The sequence below is a fragment of the Mytilus galloprovincialis genome, chromosome 3 (assembly GCF_965363235.1).
Source record: "Mytilus galloprovincialis chromosome 3, xbMytGall1.hap1.1, whole genome shotgun sequence".
In the NCBI taxonomy this organism is placed as follows: domain Eukaryota; kingdom Metazoa; phylum Mollusca; class Bivalvia; order Mytilida; family Mytilidae; genus Mytilus; species Mytilus galloprovincialis.
In genome coordinates this window covers 96,498,201-96,522,327 of record NC_134840.1, presented here as the reverse complement: position 1 = coordinate 96,522,327, position 24,127 = coordinate 96,498,201, and the positions used below count along the sequence as shown (strand labels likewise).

The window sequence follows — 24,127 nt, the reverse complement described above, 5'->3', positions numbered from 1 at the left end:
CGTCTTTTTAATGAACAGTTATACCATATGAAGAGTTGAGACGTATTTAAAGTAAACTGTAACAGAGTGTTAATTACCCCAACCATACGCGTACGGTCGGACCATATGTGTATATACCCATATGGCCATGACCATACGCGTATGGTCCAAATACTCAAATGGTCCGGAACATACACATACCTGCCAACTGTTAGCGGCGGATTTCCCCCATGGAGGCTCCTAAATTAAAATTTTGAAAGAGCAATTTTGTCCACAATTTAAACAAAACAATTAATTTTACAATGACTATAGACTTATAAAAGTATGAAGAAGCAAAAAACAACATTAAAATACATTTGCAGGCCCCCTTGACATTATTTTATAAATATGACAGTCATCTTGTACACAAAACCCCTTATGGGCATTTTGAAAAGTTGGCAGGTATGTATACATTTTACTTACAAATGTTTTCTGAACAATAATTCCCAGACTTCCATTGTTCCTTGATAGAGGTTTATGTACTAATAAGTCTCCTCCATGTTGACCAATCAGATTGTCATTTAAATGTTTTACAAGTATTTCTGACTTTTTCTTTTTACAGCCACAATTTACAGACTTTGCAACATCATTACTAACAAGTGCAGTTGGAAAATAATCAGTTACCTAAATAATAAAAGAATTTGATATTATAACATTTCTAAATGTAAGCATAAGCCTTGTATGGTAACACGGTCGAATAATTCAGTGATACTAATAATTTGCAATTCGCAAATATGCAAGAGTTCCCAAACAAGCAGAGATCATGTAATTCACCCTAAACAAGGCTTCCAGTTTTATCGCACTTATTTCACGAAGTTTTCAACGACCTTGACTGACTAAACAGCCCTTGCACAGTCAGTTTTTTGCAAAATACACCCATATGGGTCAATCAAACACAAATTCAAACACAATAATACAGAGACTGAAGAACTTCAAATAAAAACATTTAAAAAAAAACAACATATAAAACTTTTGAAATATTGATAAAGGGGAGATAACTCAAAGAATTTTTTCCTTAACTTTTTACATAGCTACAAAATGTAATCATAAGAATCTAAATAATATATAAATTAATAATAATAGAAACAATCTTATATTTAAAGGCACTTTGAATATCAAACTCATCAACAATGAAATATTTTTTTTTAATTCACAGTTATCTATAAACTGCAAGAATGATATCACTGCTTCATCATGTTCATATTCAAATCCATGTGTAATATGTAGTTAAAATCATAATATTCATAATTATAAATTGATAAGATTGGAACAGGTGAACCATGAAGTTAAAAATGATTTCTATAGGCTTGTAATGATGCTTTTTAAAAGCCATGAAATTTTCTTCTTATTCCATGAAAATTGACACCAATAAAAAGAATTCAAGTAAGTCATTTCAATACTGACTATAAAACTTGTACCTTGATGTAAGGTAAGATATGCTTACCTCTCCAGTTTTGATAATTTATGAATAAAAAAGAGAAAAATGTTACATGTGAGGTATATGTCAATGAGACAACAACCTAATGTCACAAAAACAATTTTTTTTTATTGATTGGCGTTGAATGCCATTTTCAGTACTATCTAATCTTTTGTGGCCGTCAAGCCCTCATGTCCTTAGTGTTGCAAGACTAGTTATACAGTAGTTGAGAACTACTTGTATCACTCAGTTACTGAGCAAAATATATCTAGAAGCAAAAATACAGACTTCAACAAAAGACATGGATTATATGTCAAGCTCTAAATTGTCTGGAGTTGGTATAATAATTGTGAAAAAAATAAAACAAATAACCATAGAGTTTGTATTGCCCACTGCATTACTTTTTATAAATGTTTCACGAAAATAACTTCAAATATTCCACAATCACATTGAGATTGACTTGTCCTGTTCATGTACAGTGCTCTTTCATTTTTAGCTTTTGCATTTTTTTTATTTCCTTTCTGTCTAATATTCAAGTTACTTGACTGATATATTTGCATAAGGTTACCTGACACACTGCAATAACATTCATGTTCGCATTGTTCTCATCTGAGTTGACCAGATCTGGAAAAATAATATCTGGGCTTGATGTTGTTATATTATCACCAATTTGTACTCCACAGGAACTAGGACCATTTCTGAAAGAAAACATTGTTAATATTTAATTAGTGGCTTGTACTATATCCTCCTGCTTTTTTTGTCATTTTAATTTCACTGATGTCACTAAATGATGTAAAGAGGCTGTAGAATAATTAACCTTGCTTATTTAATCAACCTGGAATTTCATAAAAAAAAATTATACTTTCATGGAAAAGTTCTTTTTAAATATTGTTCAAAATGGAAGAAAATGTTTTGAATACTATTTCCACTTAAAGTAATATTACAGTATTTGTTCCTTACAGGATAAAGGGTATAGAAATTCAATCTGACCATGAATGTTGGGATCTCTCCAAAATGTTTTGTGCTATCTTTCCTTTTCCTAGAAGTTCTTTGTTTCATATTGAATAACTTACATGCATGTCAACCCAAATAAACCAGCAAAATGTTCAAACAGCTTTCCATACATTGATTTTGTGAGTGAAGTTTTATTTTTCGCCTTGTTCATTAATATTAGCTGTTGTGCAAATAACTCTCCATGTACTTGAAATCTGAAATGAAAAATATATTTTTATTTATCCTACATGACAAGCATATATTACATTACCTTGTTCCAAATAACTCTTTATATATGACAATTTAAAGCCAAAACAGCAAATAATTTGTAAGGGTTCCCCATAACCCAGTGTCTCGTCTACTTTTGCTGTTAATGGCAGCCACAACAAAAATAGTAAACAAAAATCAATAAAATCAGGCCCCCTTTTTATATGATAAATTTTTCTGATTATTTAAGGAATCACTGAAGCATGATAAGAGCGGGATCAATCTTAGGTAGTCAGTGGGATCCTCTATATATATATACAAATTTCTGGATCTGCCACTGATTGTTAACTTGGTTATTCCTTTCTCATGTTGCTAAATTTCTTACCAAATATTGAAATTTAAAAAAATGTGTGACACATTAGGAACTCCAGTGTCTATAGTGAGCATGGTGAACAAATTGTAGTAAAATATCAATAACAATATAACCAAGCAATACAAATTCCAATATGAGGACATTTATTGTATCTCTTGTAGGTGTGCATTTTTTCTATTCAAAGGTAAAAAAGGGTTAATTTCTTCCAAATTGCAACAAAGTTACTATGAATCCATTTATTAAATGCATCTATTTGGCATCCCTAAATATAAAAGTAGTATAATTATTTATTATAATATAATAAAGTGTAATTTCCAAAAAATTTCATTCAGACATGAAAATCACAGGCACTGACGTCTCAGAATATTTTTTTTCCTATACAGACCTTTATATATAGAACATTTTTTTTCTGAGACGAATGCTCATGATGCCTGTAATGAAAAATACTAGTATTTTTTTTTTAATTGGCATCTCTTTTCTTGAAAATAAATTAAAGGATTACATTATGTCATTCATACAAAAAATTCTAACTGAAACTCATTTCTGATAGCATAAGATTCAAATAATATAGTATCACATTACCAGAATACTAAACATTGCTAAAGGGTCAGGGAGAGGCATCATCGAAAAAAAAACAGGCTTTTAAAATATCATAATTTTTGGGCTTTGGGACACTGAATTTTTATGAAAACTATATATCTTCTTCTTTCATTACAAACAACCATCAAAATACTATTAGTTATCTTGGTGTAATCAGGGGTGTACAGAATTTTACACCGTTGTTGAAAATTCATACACCCTGAGGCGCAGCCGAATGGGTGTATGAATTTTCAACAACGGTGTAAAATTCCGTACATCCCTGATTACATCAAGATAACGAATTTATTTCTTATGAACAATTCCTTTACTCATTTTGAAACCAGGATGTAAAAATGGTAATGACAAATTTCAAGCGTAATATTTTTTTCAATGTCCATGTTGCTGCACATTGTCAAATACTTTTTTGCTTTCATTTTGGAAAAATTCAGAAAATTTTTGTGTTCTTTTGAGTTTTCCCAAAAAAAATAATTTTTAATATTGTTTAAAAAAAAAAAAGGTTTTTTTGAGTTTTTTTTTTTTTTTAATCTTTTTAAGCATTTTCTTATTATTATTTAAAAAAAAAAATTTCTTTATTTTGGCAAAATTTTTTTTTTTTTAATTTTTGGCAAAATTTAATTTTAGTAAATTTTTTATTTATCCCGTGGTGAACAAGGGTGGGGTGTTATTTACACCGGGGTAGTCAACCAATCAGATTGCAGTATTTTTGCTGCATAAGAAATAAAGATGTTTATTTCCCAGCACATGCCTGGTTAAATGTTTCCAAATAAATTTAAGGACAAATTTGTAAGAGCATATAATAACAAACTTTTAGTTTAGTTTTTATTACTATTTGTTTGGTCATAAACATATATCTATATATTCATTTTTTTACAATTTTTCTGTTTTTAAGATTTACATTTTTTTTATTTATTTTTTTAATATATTACATTTTTTATTTTTGGTATAACAATGGTATAATTAAGTTTAAAAAATATATATATTTAACTGGAATATTGAAATTACTTTTTGCAAATTCTTGTTTGGAGTTTGTCTAGCTTATCTGCATATGTGTTTGGTGAAATATTCCACAAATCAACTTTATGGGACCACTGTCCATTTAAAGTTTTATCCATCAGCAATCTAAAACACTCAAAAGTATCTGAATTTTCCAATTCATCAATGTCTAATTTATTGAGTGGGCATCTTGAGTTGATGATTAAATTTTTACACATGTCGATTGTTTCTTTTGATGCAGAATTATCTATAGTATTACTGAAAGTAAACGAAAGCAATTGCATTGGAGTGTAAACTTCAGTTGTGACTGGCTCTATCTGTAGAGTGTGAAGAGTGTGTGATGTCCAGTTTGATGTGCATTTATCTACTGTTAGTGAAAGCAAATCTACGTTTTGTGATGGGAAGTGTTGTTTTGAAGAAGAAGAAAGGTGGACATTAGCATCTGTTGTATTTGATGTTGGAAATTTGAAGTCTGTATAATCCGCCATTCCTTGTGTTATTTTTAGAAACGCACGTGTTACTTTATTTACATTGAGATGTTGTCTGCAATTGGTCATAAAAATATTGGCCAATGAAATTGCATGTAACATCTGACGGGAGCACTAAGGGCAAAGTCCATCATAACATTACAGACCGGAGTTGGAGAGAAAGTCATGTCAAACGTTAAACAGAGGAAAACTGTTAATTCAGAGGCAAAAGAAAATAAAACCAAGGAACAAAAGAATGGTTCCCCGAAGATAAACAAAAAAGAAACTGAAAATAAAGGGTAAGATTAGTGAGTTGACATTAAAAACACTGAACTTTTAAAATGTCTGCACAAAAATTTAGGCGACATGACCAGCATATCGATCGGTCAACAATAGCCCTTGGCGAAAATGTAAATACGTCTGTACACATATTTTTATGTAATTTAAATACTGTTACAAATACAGATTAACATGATTAAAATATTTGCTTATGATACACAAATTAAAATTCAAAGAATATTAAAATTAATGAATATAATAGATTAAAGGGGCACTACTGCCACTAGAGATATATAAAAAGCTATAAAGTAAGATTTTTTTCGTTCAATCATTAATGAAAGTGAAATAGTGAAATAATAATTCGCTTTAAGCAGCCAAAATGGTTTAATTTTGTCAAATTAAGCGTAGAAACATTGATAATTACTGATTCGCTTGCACATGTTGCAAGTGAATTAGCCGACCTCATTTAATCCGTATTCATGTGAACTTCAATTTAACCCCTTGCTAGAGATTGACAACGCATGTATTGTACGTGTACTGGTTATTTAAAGAAAAAAGAATGTCAACAATCATGACAATGAAAGTGAAACTATGGTAAATCTTTTGATTACTGATTCGATCCATATAAAATCATTCTTGTACTGATAAAAACAATGAGAAAAATATATTTCTAATCTATAAGATAATTTCAAACAGACCTAAAAAATCCAATTGCATGTGTTGGTTTAATCTATTCATATCTTTATACATGTCTACATCGCTTATATGGTCATCTGAGGTCAAATCGATAGTTAATTAGATGGCGTCTTGACTAAAATACACATGAAAAGAACCTACATATTATCTTCCCCATGCTCTGTAAACTGTTTATTTAAGACTTTTGGTAGTTTGGATAAATGTTTTACATTATTATAAACCAAATATGAGAATTTGAGTCAAATCGATGACCACCAATTTGACAGCTAGTGCCCCTTTAAGGATGTCATAAAAATATGTTTGAATTAATTACTGCATCCTGTGTAAGACATTCATGACATAAAGATAAAATTCAGTAAACAAATAATTCATAAATTTTATATTCTGGTTAAGTCAAACATGAACATGTACAATACATCTTATTTCGTAAGATTTCGTAATTTATATATATATCTAAATGTACATTTTCTTAGTTTTAAACTTTTTTACTGTAATGCTTATATAATTAGGAGAACAATAAAAATATTGAAATCCTTACAGCATGTATAATTAATTGCTACTGGTTAAAGGTCCTTTAAATTGAAATAAAATGTGTTTACTCTATGAAAAAGACTAAAAATTGTCTACAATTTACTTTGTTTCTTTTTTTCTTTTGATGATTGGCAGACATGTGCACACCTTTATTTCTCTTGTCATCAGGTATAAAATTTAAATTGTAAGAAAGACACACTTAGGTAAAATAAAACAATTTGTGTGTTTTATATTACATCTTTGAAAAAAAATGGCAGGTAGGTAGAAAATTGTTTTCTTTAGTTACAATTTTAATTTTAGATTGATTCGACTGGAGAGACCTTCTGACTTTACAGTGCTAATTGAAAAATGAAAAAAAAAAATTGTTTAGGGGCCAACTGAAGGACACCTCTAGGTGTCAGAATTTCTTGCTGCATTGAAGACCTCTTGGTGACCTTCTGCTGTTGTCTGCTCTATGGTTGGGTTGTTGTCTCTTTGACACTTTCCCCATTTTCAATTTTATACATTAAGATAGGCTAGTTTTATATTTCTAAGCTTAAAATATAGGGTAGGTAGGGAAATAGGAAACACAATTTTTTTTTAATTGGCCTTATATCATGCATATATTTGATCTTGATGGACAGAAGGTCATTAACCAAACAAAATAAATAAAATAAATCAACTTATGTGTTATTTGTTATTTAATTCTTTTCACAGCTTCTACAGACATATTTTAAAGAGATTCCTGAAGCAGATCTGTGGACTTTTATTCTTTCTCTATGTTATCATCCCAGTGTTTGTGAAAACGAATCCATGGATACACTCCAAGATGGTGTTCCTTAATATGGGTAAGTTATCCCTGAAAGTGAAAAGGGGAAGAAAAAGTCAGAATGAAGTTTGGAAATAAAGTTAAAAAAAGTCGCATGAATCTGAGCTTGAAAAAAAGACTAGTAGTCTGTTGTTATTTATGTTTTATTGTCATTTTGTTTATTTTCTTTGGTTACATCTTCTGACATCAGACTCGGACTTCTCTTGAACTGAATTTTAATGTGCGTATTGTTATGCGTTTACTTTTCTACATTGGTTAGAGGTATAGGGGGAGGGTTGAGATCTCACAAACATGTTTAACTCGCCAAGTCAGGAGCCTCTGGTCTTTGTTAGTCTTGTATTATTTTAATTTTAGTTTCTTGTTAACAATTTGGAAATTAGTATGGCGTTCATTATCACTGAACTAGTATATATTTGTTTAGGGGCCAGCTGAAGGACGCCTCCGGGTGCGGGAATTTCTCGCTACATTGAAGACCTGTTGGTGAACTTCTGCTGTTGTTTTTTATTTGGTCGGGTTGTTGTCTCTTTGACACATTCCCCATTTCCATTCTCAATTTTAGAAATTAAAATGGAAAAGCTAAAAAATCTAGAGTATGAGAAAAAAGACAATGTTGTGGAGAAAAATGATAAAAGGACAAACAACAATAAGTTTACAGAACACTTTACAAAATCAAAACTTACAATGATATATTTTGAACTGTAGTAGAAATAGTGGTTTTTAGAGTCTGTTGATTGGCTAACAATCTAAGTGAATCTTTAAACACAATGTTGGTGCATAATGACGTTATCATGGTGAGAGTTCACTATAACTACATTATACTTCAAATATAATTATATATTCCAATAATTAATATACCTTTCAAAGTTTGATTTAAAGAATGTGAAAAGATATAGGAAGATGTGGCATGAGTGCCAATGAGGCAACTCTCCATCAAAATAACAATTTATAAAAGTAAACCATTATAGGTCAAGGTACATGTACAGCCTTCAGCGCAGAGCTTTGGTTCACACTAAACAGCAAGCTATAAAGAGCTCCAAAAATAACTAGAGTAAAACCATTCAATCTGCAAAACCAACAGTGTAATCTATAAAAAAAAAACTAGAAATGAGAAACACTAATGAACCACATCAATAAATGACAAGAGCCAAAAAAACACCACACTATATTCATGATATTATGTCAAACAAAACTAAAACACTAAATAAACAACACTTATCAAAACATCTGTAAAACCCTTTAATATATAGCGTTATGAAACCAGCTTAAATAGGAATGTATTATAATCTTTATTTAAACCACTAAGCTTATTAACTTCTTAAAAAATACTTCAGTGCAGTTTACCAATACACATTTGTATTTGATTCTTTTTCAGTTAGATGGCCACCATTTATTGACTTGACTAAGCCATGGGAGTTTGGACTAAGGGGAGCCAGAAACTTTTATTTAGATGTAAATGAGGAGAGTAGAATAGGTGTTTGGTATGTATATGTATTAAGTACATACATTAACTACAAACAATTAAAATAGACATGTTCATTAGTATATAATTACTTTATATGTTTTGATCATTTTATATTCACTATAACCTGTTGAATTGACAACTTTCGAGTTTGTTGCAAATTCATCAAAAACTTTGATTTTAGTGAACATCATTCATGCGTTTAGGGGCATCGTCACTTCTGTTCCTAAATTGAGCGATGGTGAAAAAAATGATAATGCTATATTGCACGAATTATTCAGCAAATTAAATTCTTCTAATTGATATTCAGCAGTGTTATCATTATAAGGGAATTGTGATTATGTACCTACAGAACAAATAGGATTTCTAGTTTATCCTGCACAATGATGATCACTAAGACGCTTGATGAATGTTTATAGCGCAGGGATACAGGCAAGCCCCTCTATCTTGTAAATGGCGTGATAAAGGCGCGCATAATTGACGAGTTTTTTTCTGGTAACAGACAAACTTGAAAGTGGTCTATTCTATTGAACACATTGAATAAATTCATGTAGACAAGTTTTGTTTGATATTGTGAGCAGAATTTGTCAACCTTTTGTATATCCCATGGTGTCAATTTATGTCAATTTTTCCCATTTGCGGGAAATTTGATATGTTTTGTACATTATGGTAGACATAGCATCATATCATTTTGTATTGTTTTTCATTCTACAGGCAGATTTTGCCCAACTCCTCAGTGGAAGAAGGTGGCGACTTTGATGAACTTTTAGGCAATGGGAAGAAAATTATACTTTATCTGCACGGAACAACTGGGACACGGTAAGGCCAAGTAAATTAAGTCTTTATGTTCTTTAGACAAACTTTAAGTTTTAGGGGATAAATGAGGTCACCTTAGGCCTAAATTAAAATATTGTTTGTTTGCCCTTTTCCGACCCTATGTTTTGAAACAGGGTAGGTAGCTATAGGTAGGTAAAATATTTTATTTTTTTTCCAAAAAAAAAAAATTGGCTCGGTATATTTTTTGTCATGGGTAGGCAGGTAGGTATAATATTTTATTTTATAGATACAAAATCTGCATAATGTCATTTTTGTCTGTTTTGCTTTTGCAAATAAGTTTTCTGGGACAATTAGTTTTGAAAAATAATATCAGGTAGAATGTGAAGCTATAATTCATATGCACTACTAATAGTACTATTTTGTTTTCAAATATCAAAATATAGAGCTGTGCCGCATATCTTCAACGTTTATATGCCTGGAACTTTGAAGAGTTTGAATTTGCACTTTATAATATTCTGTACTAGTCTTCGTACCTTGTACTCTTACCTAAAGGTTTTCTGTAAGAGATAACTTTGTACTGGTAAGATGTGTCCGGGCAGACAAACATTAGTAGAAAAAGTCCCTAGAGTGTTTAAAATTTCGTGTGTGCCTTTGTTTCCAATAAAATTGTTCCAAGACTTAAAACTCAATTGTCACATATTTTACATCCCATTTATAAATGATCTGTATGGAAAACTTGGCGATTTTACTGCCAAATATTTTCCACTTTACTGGGTTTTGTCACCTTTAGGTCATGTCAGATTTAATAGTATAGCGGCATCGTTAACATAATCATCCTGATCCGCGGATCACAAAAGGCCATCCTTACATAGAATACAACGTCCGTTTACAAAATAGTTTGTACACACGTTGATAATTTTGTATCAAACGAGCTTTCTTGTAATTGAACCCTGCTCTTCAAGTATAAAGGTACAGAGTAACGTACGTCATATCATGATTTCAGGAAGCGTTCAACATCGATTTCAAACAAATGCTTTGAAACTTCAAATGCAAGTGTTCATGTCAAACGCTCACGTGATACCAAATGGACTCGACCTTATACGTTAAAGATAAAACACGAGGATTCCGGTAAAAAAGTTTTGAGCGGGATATATGAGTAGGAACGAAAAAATAAAATAAAATAAAATCTTGCTGGTAAATACAAATAAAAGATTTTCAGGCGGAACGAATTTATAGGATCGGTCGGTAAAGGGCAAACAAACAATATTTTAATTTAAGCCTTATTTATAAAATTTTATGAGAAATTTTACTTTTTTGGCAAACTTTAAAAGACTGGTTTCCATATTGTATATATATGGTCTTTCTTGAAATGAAAAAGGACTTTTAAACTTAATATTGATCAATAAACAAGGCAGTGGGAGGGAAAATGTCATGGCCTTTTAAATACAAGCAGTAAAAAAAAATTAAAATATACTTAATTTGCAGTTTAAAATAATCAAATTTATTGAAATGCAAAACAAAAAAACAGTCTACAGACCTTTCCACAGAAAGCTAAATAATGAGTACTGTTACAAAACCAATAAAATTAAAATCAAAGCAATCACATTTTTTTTACAAGTAAGTTTCCTAGGGGAGACAATTTTATTGCTTTTCTATAATAAAAAATGAGTATTTTAGGCCTTTGTAGTGAATGTTTTTAATTTAAAGTGTACCGTGTCTTAAAGCACCATGTTGCTTCGATGTATATGTTTTACACTGCTGTGCTTATTGTAAAGATTTTTTTTACATAATGAATTATAAATGTGTTGCTAAAATTTTTACAGAATTTGAAATGTCTATTTAAAAAAAAAACATGGTGCTATTTGAAATACTTTGAAGAACACTTTATTAGTATACTCACATGGCCTAAATTTAAATGAGTTTTTCTGATCACTTGGTTATATGTTTTATGTCCAATGTAAACTTCAAGAGAAATTATCTCATCTAAAATAAATAATTATACATTGTGTTTATTTACAGGGGAGGATGGCACAGAGTTCAGCTTTTGAAGTTACTGGCTTCTTTAGATTTCCATGTAGTAGCTTTTGATTACAGAGGTAAAATAATGTAACAAAATTTCCAAACCCCAAACTTTGCTTTGGACCAAAGCAAATTTCAAAAGTAATTTGCCAATAAATCATAGGTTAAAGATAAAATAGAGTTAAGTACATGCATCTTTGGGGGCATGCTTAGTAAGCTTCACATCAGTCTTCTTACAACATTTATTGTCAAAATGAAGGTTATTTATACAAATGGTTTGTTTTCATGCTTCTATTTGATGTAGAAAACATTTTGTGTCAAATTACATTAAAATGTTTTAGGTTGATCTTTTAAAGACACTTTACAATCATTAATTGCCTAACTAAAAAAGTATTTATTCACAGGATATGGTGATTCCAAAGGTCATCCAACAGAGGATGGAGTTGTGGAAGATGGATACTTCATGTATAAATGGATAAAGGAAAGAAGTAAAGATTCATCCGTCATACTCTGGGGGCATTCTCTTGGCACTGCGTAAGTTTAATCATTGCTGTAAATCTATCTTTTATCCTTTATTTGTTGATTCTGTAGGGAACAAGAGACTAAACCACATAAATGCTGGTGAGAATAGATGAGGGTTCAATGAATTCAAGTATTGGCAAAGATTGGCACTTGACATTATAGAGTTAATTGACAAATAACACTTGTACAAGGAAAAACATAATATATTTATAAGTAAAATACAAAAGTAGACTACGTCTAACATTTATCGAATTTTATCATTAAGGAAGACAATAACAATCAAAACCAAGGAGTAAACAAAGACTCACAAAACCAAAGGACATTTACATCAACAGTTATAAATAATAAATAAGAAAAAACACGAACTCCACTAAAAACCGGGAGTGAAATCAGGAGCCCTGGAAGGGTAAGCATTTCCTGCACCGTATACAGCACCCGTCATGTTATTTCTTTGTTCACTTCGGTATGATGGAAGGTTATTTTGACTGAGGAAGAATATGAGATATGATTTCTGACACACTTTTGTCATAATCGCCAATCAGCCTGGGAAGATCTGATATATAAAAGCAAAAATAAAACTTTCCAACATTGTTGACCCTTACTTGGCATATATTTTTAGAAGTTCACTTCAGAGTGAAGATGTCTTCTATTAAAGTTTTAAGTTCATATAACCACAAACAAAAATAGATAGATGGATAAACAATTAATGCACAGACAGGAAAACTGATGAAGGCTGGACATAAGAAATAAAAAAAGATCTAATTTATTCTGTAACCTACAGTGATACAAACTAAACTGACCTTGAACAGAAGTAGACAATCCTGAATTGCAAATGATGAAGTAAATGAAAAAAATTGGTTATTTATAATGCCATTGCAGACTAATTTGTAAATACTCAACACTTATTCCTGTGATTATCAATATAACAAGATATATGTTTGATTTTTGTAGGATAACAACAAAGCTTGCCAGGTTACTGTGTATTAAAAGTAAGTGTATACAGTATTTATGTTTTTATTCATTATGCAAATTTCCTACAGTTGTTTGTCAGATGCAAAAGCTGTCTTTTATTTGTTTTTTTAAACATATATAAATGTTAATATGGTAAAATGCAACTTAAGGTAGTTTTTATTGATACATTTTGAGCAAGATTTATTTCCATTAGTAGCCATAGTTTGAGGTCAACGTTTCTAAACTCTTTCATAAATATGACAAATTCAGCTTAATCAGCTAGAATTTAGATAAGGTTGTTGTCTGAACAATAGTTATTTCTTTCAGCATGTTCATCCTTGGTAAATCCATCACTCAATCTAGTATGGATCTCTTTTCAGACTACCTTGTACCACATGTTTCAATTTGACTGCCAAGGGAAATAATTTACACCCAAATTACTTCCCTTAGAAAACAATCTGATGTGTTGCTACTGTTGCCGCTAGAGTTTTTATGCCCCACCTATGATAGTAGAGGGGCATTATGTTTTCTGGTCTGTGCCTCCGTTCGTTCGTTCGTCCGTCTGTGTGTCAGGTTAAAGTTTTTGGTCAAGGTAGTTTTTGAAGAAGTTGAAGTCCAATCAACTTGAAACTTAGTACACATGTTCCCCATGATATGATCTTTCTAATTTTAATGCCAAATTATAGTTTTGACCCCAATTTCATGGTCCACTGAACATAGAAAATGATAGTGCGAGTGGGGCATCCGTGTACTATGGACACATTCTTGTTGTATTTTCTTTTTAATATAAACAATATTTTATGATTGTTTTAGATGAAGATCCAGATGGAGTAGTATTAGAATCTCCATTTAATAACATCCGAGATGCTGCTATAAGACATCCATTTACTGCTGTAAGTATATAGTTTACTAGGAAAACTGTGCAATGTAATTCAACAATGATAACAGTAGTATAGAGGTTATATGATGATTAAATAAAGTTTAATGCAAATTAAAACTGACCATCTGTCCTCCTGTTTAACATAAATAGCGTCTGACATCCTCCTGAATAAAAATAAAACATTAACTCATTGCAATTTTACCTTATTTTCTTTTATTGCAAGTTCACATAAGTTTTAGTGAAATCCGGTATGTTTGACCTCTTTACAAGCCTAAACGCCAATATTTGTCAGGGCTTTCCATTGAAATTGAAGTAGAAGGCTCAATTAAAATTATAGGTGGCTGTAACATGCGTTCGGCGAAGCCGGAGGCCCACCAAGCTTACAGCTTGGTGCCTTACGGCAGGGGGTCTGGGATAAATAGAGCAAAATCCTGCATTCTCGCAATCTCCTGGCACCTAATTTCATCTTTCAAATGACTATTTTTTATGTATGAAATTAAAGAAAGAAAAAAAAATCTCAAAGAAATTTCATTTTTTTTTTATGTTATAGTTTTTATTTTCATTACCTTATGCTTAAAATTCATTTACTTTTAAAGGAGATTTATTTATATAATAATCCGGTTTGTTAAAAATCTTGATCGATTTATTTTGCATAACTACGTGCATTTGTAAACAAATGACCCCCCTTTTCTCTCCAAAGACTATTTAAATCATACAATTATTTCTCAAGCATTGACAGAAAATTGATATATCCTCTGATTTTCTCTTTTTTTTTGTAAACTGTTCAATAAGTCGGATACATAAATCATTTGGAAATGTTATTTATTTGAGGTCGAGTGGACAATATTCTACTTTCGATTTTGACCTTGATTCTCTGACACCACGTGGGCTTTGAAAAATGAACTTCAAAAGATACTGTTTTCCAGATTCTGAACAATATTATCTACTACACTTTCTTTAATTTGACTGATATTATTCCATAACATAAGATTGTCATCCTATCTGATTGTCTTCACGTTTTAAAAGACAAAAAACCCAACGAGTTAATGACCATCGGAACGTCTCTATTGTTATCCTTCAATGACCACCGGAACATATCTTTGAAAAGAAACGATGCATTTTGACTTTAAATAGACAACCAATCAGTGACCTGAATTCATGTGAACTATATTTAGCCCAAGGTAAACACTGACTTTTCATCCTTGTTTATTGTGACCGCGACTATGCGACAATACATCTCTCGGCTGCCTGTAAACAGTTGAAAAAAAATATTTTTATGCCCCACCTACGATAGTAGAGGGGCATTATGTTTTCTGGTCTGTGCGTTCGTCCGTCTGTCCTGCTTCAGGTTAAAGTTTTTGGTCAAGGTAGTTTTTGATGAAGTTGAAGTCCAATCAACTTCAAACTTAATACACATGTTCCCTATGATATGATCTTTCTAATTTTAATGCCAAATTAGAGTTTTTATCCCATTGTCACGGTCCACTGAACATAGAAAATGAAAGTGCGAGTGGGGCATTCGTGTACTGAGGACACATTCTTGTTTTCTTTTTGAATTTATATTTTTGTCAGTGAAGAAGCCACCGTAAACGGTGGATTTCCGCCGGCTACTGGCTTCAATGGGAAGCCCTGATTGGTGGTAAAGCACATTTACATATAAAAAAATAATATTGTTTGAAATTTTTTTTAGTTGTTCCGATTTATGCCAATGTTTAAAGAGATATTTATAGATACAATAGCTGAGAATGGTATCTACTTCAGTAGTGACGAGAAGTAAGTACATCTAAATGCATATAGTACCATATATCTTGCAACCAACTTTTTTTTAACTAACCTGTACACAGACATTTCAGCTTGTTTTTTAAGTGTACAAACAGAGACCCCTGTTATTCTGCTTCCAAGCTGTGCTGTTTACATCAAAGTTCATTTGAGGGTCTTCTTCATGGTTATACATTTAAGCCATGTGCATTTCAATCAAAATCAAACACAATGCTTAAGAATAAAAAAATTAACATGAAGCTTCAAGGATACATTGCAGGATATTAAACAATACTTGTGAATGGTTGAAAAATATAATTCATTTGTGCTATATTATACAGAATAGTTTTACTTTGATTCCCATTTCTTAAGCTTAAACAAATAAATTATTTATTTATAGACATTATTAGATTTATGTATATTTATAACTTTGTCATATGTCTATTTTATATTGATAAGCAACTGTGTTATGCGTTAAAACACCAGAAATCAAATTTAACATTTACTCCAAATTAGGGTTAAAATTCAGATTCCATGGACCAATAAACAGGAAAATGTTTGCGCAAGGAAGATGTTGTTTTCGATGGATATATTTTCACTTTTTGCAATGGTCTGTTTAAGCATTGCTAGCTTAAGTAGGAGATTATTTTGACAGATATACATGTACATAAAGAATAGGACACTCAAGTATTTATGTTGTTTTATTTTCCTTTTTTGTAGCATTGCTCAAGTAACATCCCCTTTGATGTTGATACATGCTGAAGATGATGAAATTGTTCCTTATGAACTGGGAAGAAAGGTTGGTTGATAATACTTTATAATTATTACAAAGGGTTTTTTTACGACCGCAAATTTTGAAAAAATTTTCGTCGTATATTGCTATCACGTTGGCGTCGTCGTCGACGGCGTCCGAATACTTTTAGTTTTCGCACTCTAACTTTAGTAAAAGTGAATAGAAATCTATGAAATTTTAACACAAGGTATATGACCATAAAAGGAAGGTTGGTATTGATTTTGGGAGTTTTTGGTCCCAACATTTTAGGAATTAGGGGCCAAAAAGGGCCCAAATAAGCATTTTCTTGGTTTTCGCACTATAACTTTAGTTTAAGTTAATAGAAATCTATGAAATTTTGACACAAGGTTTATGACCAGAAAAGAAAGGTTGGGATTGATTTTGGGAGTTTTGGTTTCAACAGTTTAGGAATTAGGGGCCAAAAAAGGGCCCAAATAAGCATTATTCTTGGTTTTCGCACAATAACTTTGGTTTAAGTAAATAGAAATCAATGAAATATAAACACAATGTTTATGACCACAAAAGGAAGGTTGGTATTGATTTTGGGAGTTTAGGTCCCAACAGTGTAGTAATTAGGGGCCAAAAAGGGACCCAAATAAGCATTTTTCTTGGTTTTCGCACCATAACGTTAGTATAAGTAAATAGAAATCTATGAAATTTAAACACAAGGTTTATGACCATAAAAGGAAGGTTGGTATTGATTTTGGGAGTTTTGGTCCCAACAGTTTAGGAAAAAGGGGCCCAAAGGGTCCAAAATTAAACTTTGTTTGATTTCATCAAAATTGAATAATTGGGGTTCTTTGATATGCCGAATCTAACTGTGTATGTAGATTCTTAACTTTTAGTCATGTTTTCAAATTGGTCTACATTAAGGTCCAAAGGGTCCAAAATTAAACTTAGTTTGATTTTGACAAAAAATGAATCGGTTGGGTTCTTTGATATGTTGAATCTAAAAATGTACTTAGATTCTTGATTATTGGCCCAGTTTTCAAGTTGGTCCAAATCTGGGTCCAAAATTAATTTTTATTTGATTTCATCAAAAATTGAATAAATGGGGTTGTTGATATGCCAAATCTAACTGTGTATGTAGATTCTTCATTTTTGGTCCCGTTTTCAAATTGGCCTACATTAAGGTCCAAAGGGTCCATAATTAAACTAAGTTTGATTTTAACAAAAATTAAATTCTTGGGCCTCTTTGATATGCTGAATCTAAACATGTACTTAGATTTTTGATTATGGGCCCAGTTTTCAAGTTGGTCCAAATCAGGATCTAAAATTATTATATTAAGTATTGTGCAATAGCAAGTCTTTTCAATTGCACAGTATTGTGCAATGGCAAGAAATATCTAATTTCACAATATTGTGAAATAGCAAATTTTTTTTTTAATTAGAGTTATCTTTCTTTGTCTAGAATAGTAAGCAAGAAATATCTTATTGCAAGAATTTTTTTTAATTGGAGTTATCTTTCTTTGTCCAGAATCAACTTAAATCTTTGTTATATACAATATACAATGTATATTCACTTTTTACTACCAACTGATAAATTTAAATGATCTTTACCATTCAGTGATAACAAGCAGTTTTTTTACATCTTAATATTTTATGATGTATTTAAATGAGTAGTTATTGTTGCAAACTCCATTTGAATATTTTAATTGAGATTAGTTTTGGAATAAGGGAAAGGGGGATGTGATTAAAAAATTGGGTTCAATTTTTCTCATTTGAAATTTCATAAATAAAAAGAAAATTTCTTCAAACATTTTTTTGAGAGGATTAATATTCAACAGCATAGTGAATTGCTCTAAGAGAAAACAAAAATTTTTAAGTTCATTAGAACACATTCATTCTGTGTCAGAAACCTATGCTGTGTCAACTATTTAATCACAATCCAAATTTAGAGCTGAATCCAGCTTGAATGTTGTGTCCATACTTGCCCCAACCGTTCAGGGTTCAACCTCTGCGGTCGTATAAAGCTACGCCCTGCGGAGCATCTGGTTATGAATTAATCTTCATCAGGAAATCTTATAAAAAAAATAAACATTTAAAAAAAAACAAGATTGGGTAGATACATAGAATTGTGTAGGAGCTCAATTAATAGAAGTTACCTAAACAGAATTGCAAATTTCATCTGTTGGAAAGTTTGCAAATGGCTGTTGGAATCATAAATATGTAATAAGTAATAGATAAAGAAAAATTGTATTTTTCAATCATTGCTCAAGTATGTAATGTCCATGATTTTAAGCAGTGCATATATATGTCATTGTAGATTTCTAGCTTTGAATAAAGAAGAATTGAGAAAAAAAATAAGATAAAAAAAGAATATTAGAATAAAGTAAATAATTGAAATATCTGTTTTTGGGAAAATACTAAGATAAAAGGAGATGTAGAGGGGATATCACTCTCCTTTTATATACATAAAACAACAGTATTAAAAGAAACAGAAATACATTTCCACAAAATCAGCTGAAAATGAATAGGCTAGAAATAATTCATTTTACAATATATTTGAGAGATTTTTACAATATTCTTAATATCATATTTATATTTCAACTTCAAGTTCTGTGATGTTGCTAGTTAAAACATATTTTATTGTTCCAAAAAGAGACAAATGGATTAGACACAAGTTTTTCAACTTAGTAACGTCTTCTCCATGTTGCTATTAAAAAACAACCAGAACAATATCCAGTACTTTTACACAGTTTATACATTTTAGTGTTACGTGTGTAAAGGTTTTAGAAACTGCCATTTCATTCTTAAAGTTTTTTTTGTTATAGTTATATGAAGCTGCTGAGAAGACCAGAAAAATAGGCAGTGCCTCTATAGAGTTTGTATCATTTAATGCATCTGAAGGTCTAGGACATAAACATATATTCAAAGCTCTGGAAATACCAAATATTGTCAAGTAAGTCAAAGCTGAAAATGGAAATAAAGGGTTAAGGGGCGTTAGTTCATGACACAAAATTCTTGCATAAACTTGGCAATGGAATAATTTCTTTTCGGCAGTTTTTCATCTCAAAGTCACTGTTAAGCCTTCAACACGGAAAGTTAGACACTTTTATCAGCCTTTTAATTTAAAAAAAAAAGAAAAGTTTCAGAAAATTTATAGTGAATTAAAAAAAAATATGAATTAGTTTCATTTAATTGGGGGTTTTTTCTTCATTTTTTGTCTCTTTGAAAAAAATACACCTAATGCTAAATTTTGCAGGCATTGACAAAAAAAATCGCATTAATAATCATTGGTTCTTTCCAATATGCAACAAACATTTTCAAAAAAATATATATTGTACTCCTTTAATGTATTTAAATATTTGTCATTGTAAACATTTTATTTATCTTTTTAGGAATTTTATTCACGAGACCTGTAAGAAGGACTGATACTAATGTTTAGTGATATACCCACAGTCTTTCTCAACAGTAGTACTCAGAAGATCTTCATCCTGCATTTATGGTTGTTCATTTAACATGATATCTTTGTGTGAATCTTCATGTAATTTGTTATTCTTAAGTCATATACCCAAAGCATATGGCCAAAAATGTGGGATAAGGCTGTATGTTTACAATGAAGTAGGTGTGTTCATATTAGGAGTTTTTAAAAATTAGGTATATTTTGACAATATCCATCTCAAAATCTATTTTTTCATCAAGCCATGGCAATCGAAACCCACAAAAATTTATAATCCGAGGAATCCTTTGTGTTCAACATACCATTAATGCCAAAATTTTGTCATATATTTAAATTATTTATAAAAGTTTAAAAAAAAGTCAAGCTCAAAAATGTTCTACAAATATATATATATACATGTATTATCTTTTGTGATTTTTTTTTTTCTCAAAAGGCATTGAAAAATATAATGGTTTGGATAATATATGAGGGGTTTTTCTATTTAATGGGTGGTAGCAAGGATATGGTTATGAGGGGGTTCTTTTTGTACTCTTCTCTACATCTCCCTTCAACCAGCATAAAAAAATCATCAAAAATTTTATAAAATTCCGAATTGTATTTTTTTATCAGAAGAATATTTTTAGAGTTTCCCCATTGACATGGATATAACCATTTTTTCATAATGCATCTGAAAAAGAGATATTAATTTGTGAGTTCTGCTACCTTAACATAATTAGTATATTTGTTTTTTGAATGTTTATACAATATCAGATATTTGATTTTCAAAAATGGTATAAAAATTGATCTCGTAATGTTTTTCTGAAATTGCTGTTTTCAATTTTCTCTGTTAGATTTTACCATTTGTTAATGCTTGTTAAAGATCTGTAAAGTTATTTTTTGAGTCATGATAAGAGTTGACCTCAACAATATTACTGCTTTTATTATTTTTTTATGCTGCTGTTAGTTTTGATTTGAATTTAAATTTACAATTTGTTATGCCTCTTAATCTGAAAAGTAATGATGGCTATTTTTTGAGTAAGTTATGAATTCGCCGTTTCAGAATCTAATGCATCCTGGGTAATATTTTCAAAAGTGTACACCACAACGTCCTGATTGGTTAAAAATGTCATAAACAATGAAAATTTAACCAATGACGTGGCGTTATTTTCATTTTGGGGTACGAACAATGAAATTACCCATGATTCTTTAGATTCTGAAACGGCTAATTATCTTCAATGTTACTGCTGTTATAATTTGCTTATGTTTGTCAGTTTGGAGCTTAATTATCAAACTTTTTGTTAATGCTAGGATAAGCTCTGAAAAGTAATGATGGCTATTTTAGCCATTAAAGTTATAATTGATATGAAATGTTAAAAGTGTTCCTATTGTTATCATATATATCAAAGAAATGTTTAGAACAAGTTTGTTTTAAAATTATTGGTGTATATATTTTTATCAATGAAAATCAATTTTTTAGGTACTTTTAAAATGATCTTGGAATATACATTCCATTATAGAATAGTACCATTGTTTTTATATATAAAATCCCGTAGATCTGAGTTCACCAATTATCGCTGTTAATGTTACTGTTTTGTGGAAAAATTTTGCCAGGAATTTTTTGTTGTTCTTATTTTGTGATAAATATAAAATTGTGATAACCTCTTTTCATATATTCAAAAAGATCTCTTTCACAGGGTAAAAAATACAAAAATTGACCCTTGCAAACAGATTTATTATCAATTAATCAAACTTTAAACTCAACAACTATAATCCTCTTTCAGGATAATGAGAGGAATTTAATGCTTTTACTTAAATCATTTCCATATTTACAAAAAGATGGCCTGTATAAGATAAACTGATTTTTCACTTTATACATTAAGGGAGTTTGTTTCTCAGTTTCAAAATAATAAGGTTTTTAAAACACTAGTTTATATTGATAGGGGATTAATAAAGGAATCAAAAGAGCAAAAAAAATATATAGGTCAATGTGCTTGTTTTTGAATATTTGAAATTTTGGTGGGAAAATGTTGTCTCTTGACTTTTCATAGCTTTATCATTGACAAGTCGTCAAAAACGATTAAAAATAATTAAAATTCTGTAAGACTATTACAGATGGCTTATAATTAAACATGTAAAAGATTTATAAAAAGAAATAATGGGGTTCAATGGGCAATTTATTTAAGGCATTCAAATTGATAAAACCAGAGGATTTCGAAAATCTGACAAAAATTCCAAAACATGACAAGCAAACCTCCTTAAAAACTCTGTTGAAATGTACCAACATATGCATGATGAATATATGGAGAGTTGTCTCATTGGCACTCATTACACACCTTCTTATATCGGTATGTGAATAATTTACATATTGTTATGTTAGAACCTTTTATAGCTTGAAATGGGATAAGTTTTATCCTTTTTGTCATTTTTACACCCTATAGTTGCTGACTGCTATGTAATTTGGTCTCTTGTGGATTTTTGTCTCATTAACAACTATAACACATCTCCATATTTCATAAGACCTTTTTAAATGAACACATGAAAGGATACCCAAAAAATTTGATGATCTACCTTTAAAATGATTATATTACTTCATGGGCATATGATCTCAAAGTAAGTAAAGTTATAAATATCTGATCAGTCATTTAGATGTTGTGCTGACCAGAGACTATCAACACTTATATTGCAATGTTGAAATATTTCATTTTGATTAATTATCTCCCCTGTAATATACATGCAGTTACTAGCAATAGCCTGTTTATCAACTAACTCTTAAAATTCATTATCTCCCTATGTTAGACCAGTTTAATATTCCTTAATGCAATTTCTCATGTTGTATTTTACAACTGTGTTAAGTTTCATCATTATCCATCTATCCATTTTGGACAAGTTGAGCTGAAAATGCAGACAGCTAGACTGACAGGGGTTCTTATGTTTAAGAGGATGAATTTAAAAATGCATATAAATTTTTTGAAAGTATAAGAACTATTCAAACATATCATAAGGGTGTCCTAAAGAGGAAAACTGTCACACTCATGGTACCTCTTATCAAAGGGTAATCCTGTCATTTTCAAAAGTAGGTACTTTACTTAAATATGTATATTTTTTTAGAATGTTTGTTATTGATACTTGTGTTATATATATATAGATGTTTATGAGTGATTTTTAGTGTATATATTGTTAACAAATTATTATTATTATGATTCATCGCATTAATTTTGAATAACAAGTAAATGACAATTAATACCTCCAACTTTTTTATGAATAAGGCGATTAGATAATTTTAGTGGATTTTATGAATCATCAAAGGAGAAGAGGATCGACGAAATAAAGTTTTTGAGAACAATTTTAAAATAGCACATGGTTATTAGTTATACACAAATACAAGAAATATAAATTGAATTGAATTTAGGGATTTTTTCTTTTGTCTGAGAAAAATATGTATATTCATATTATAATTTTAAATTGTAAACACTATAAATGAATTACAAATCTTAATTTATATTTTGTGCAACTGGTTTCATTTATTTAAGATTGCTTTAAATTTTTTTTTATCTGGTAATGTATTTCAAAAGTTATGGTGTTTTTGTTTTTTGTTTTATTATGTATGTATGGTTTTATTAGCACTTTTTAACTCTACTATTGACACTTTTCACGTTTTATTTGAAATTTTATTTTAATGACTTTTTTGTTAAATGATTTTTGATCACTGATTTATGAATGTCACTCCCTCTCCTTCCGTCTTTTATGATGTTACGTCTAATGTCTTGTTATCTTTTGTATTATTCCAATAAAATGTGATATGAGAATATTGATCAATGCAATTTTCAAAGTATTATGGAATAAATTTATAAATAGTCAAGTTTGTTTTGATTTTTGTTCCATTACCATTAATAGACATTTCCTAATCAGTCACATTTGTTGAGTAGGATCTGATGACCCTCCCTGAGCACTTGAGATCACAACTGATGGGGTTAGTTCTTCTTTTGTCGTGGTAATGTCAGGTTGTCTTTTACTTATGAGATGCATCTTTTGTCTCTCTTTTAAATATGATTAGTATTTCCAAGGGGCACAACTCATAAAATAGTTGATCGTCACAGATTTTTGAAACTGTTAGAGACTTTGCTGATATAAACCTCTGATAAGGGTTTGATGAAAAAAAAAACATGAATTGTACACTTGAGAGGGCTTTCAATACAATTTTCCT

General features: G+C 30.3%; 1 protein-coding gene across 1 annotated transcript; it reads left to right on the top strand.

Moving 5' to 3' along the window:
- The first annotated feature begins 5,149 nt into the window (after positions 1–5,149).
- Positions 5,150–23,782, top strand: LOC143069475 (lysophosphatidylserine lipase ABHD12-like). The gene is made up of 12 exons (XM_076244125.1): positions 5,150–5,367; positions 7,271–7,401; positions 8,755–8,860; positions 9,556–9,660; positions 11,638–11,714; positions 12,042–12,171; positions 13,111–13,148; positions 13,924–14,003; positions 15,681–15,763; positions 16,469–16,547; positions 19,316–19,443; positions 19,883–23,782. Exons 1-12 carry the CDS (start codon positions 5,255–5,257, stop codon positions 19,914–19,916), a joined length of 1,104 nt encoding a protein of 367 aa, XP_076100240.1. The 5' UTR covers positions 5,150–5,254; the 3' UTR covers positions 19,917–23,782.
- The last annotated feature ends 345 nt before the right edge of the window (positions 23,783–24,127 follow it).

Coding starts and splice junctions, on each gene's coding strand:
- LOC143069475 (XM_076244125.1), top strand. CDS start 5,255: ATGTCAAACGTTAAACAGAGGAAAACTGTTAATTCAGAGGCAAAAGAA. Junction 12,172..13,110: donor GGGCATTCTCTTGGCACTGC/GTAAGTTTAATC, acceptor TGATTTTTGTAG/GATAACAACAAAGCTTGCCA. Junction 14,004..15,680: donor TAAGACATCCATTTACTGCT/GTAAGTATATAG, acceptor AATTTTTTTTAG/TTGTTCCGATTTATGCCAAT.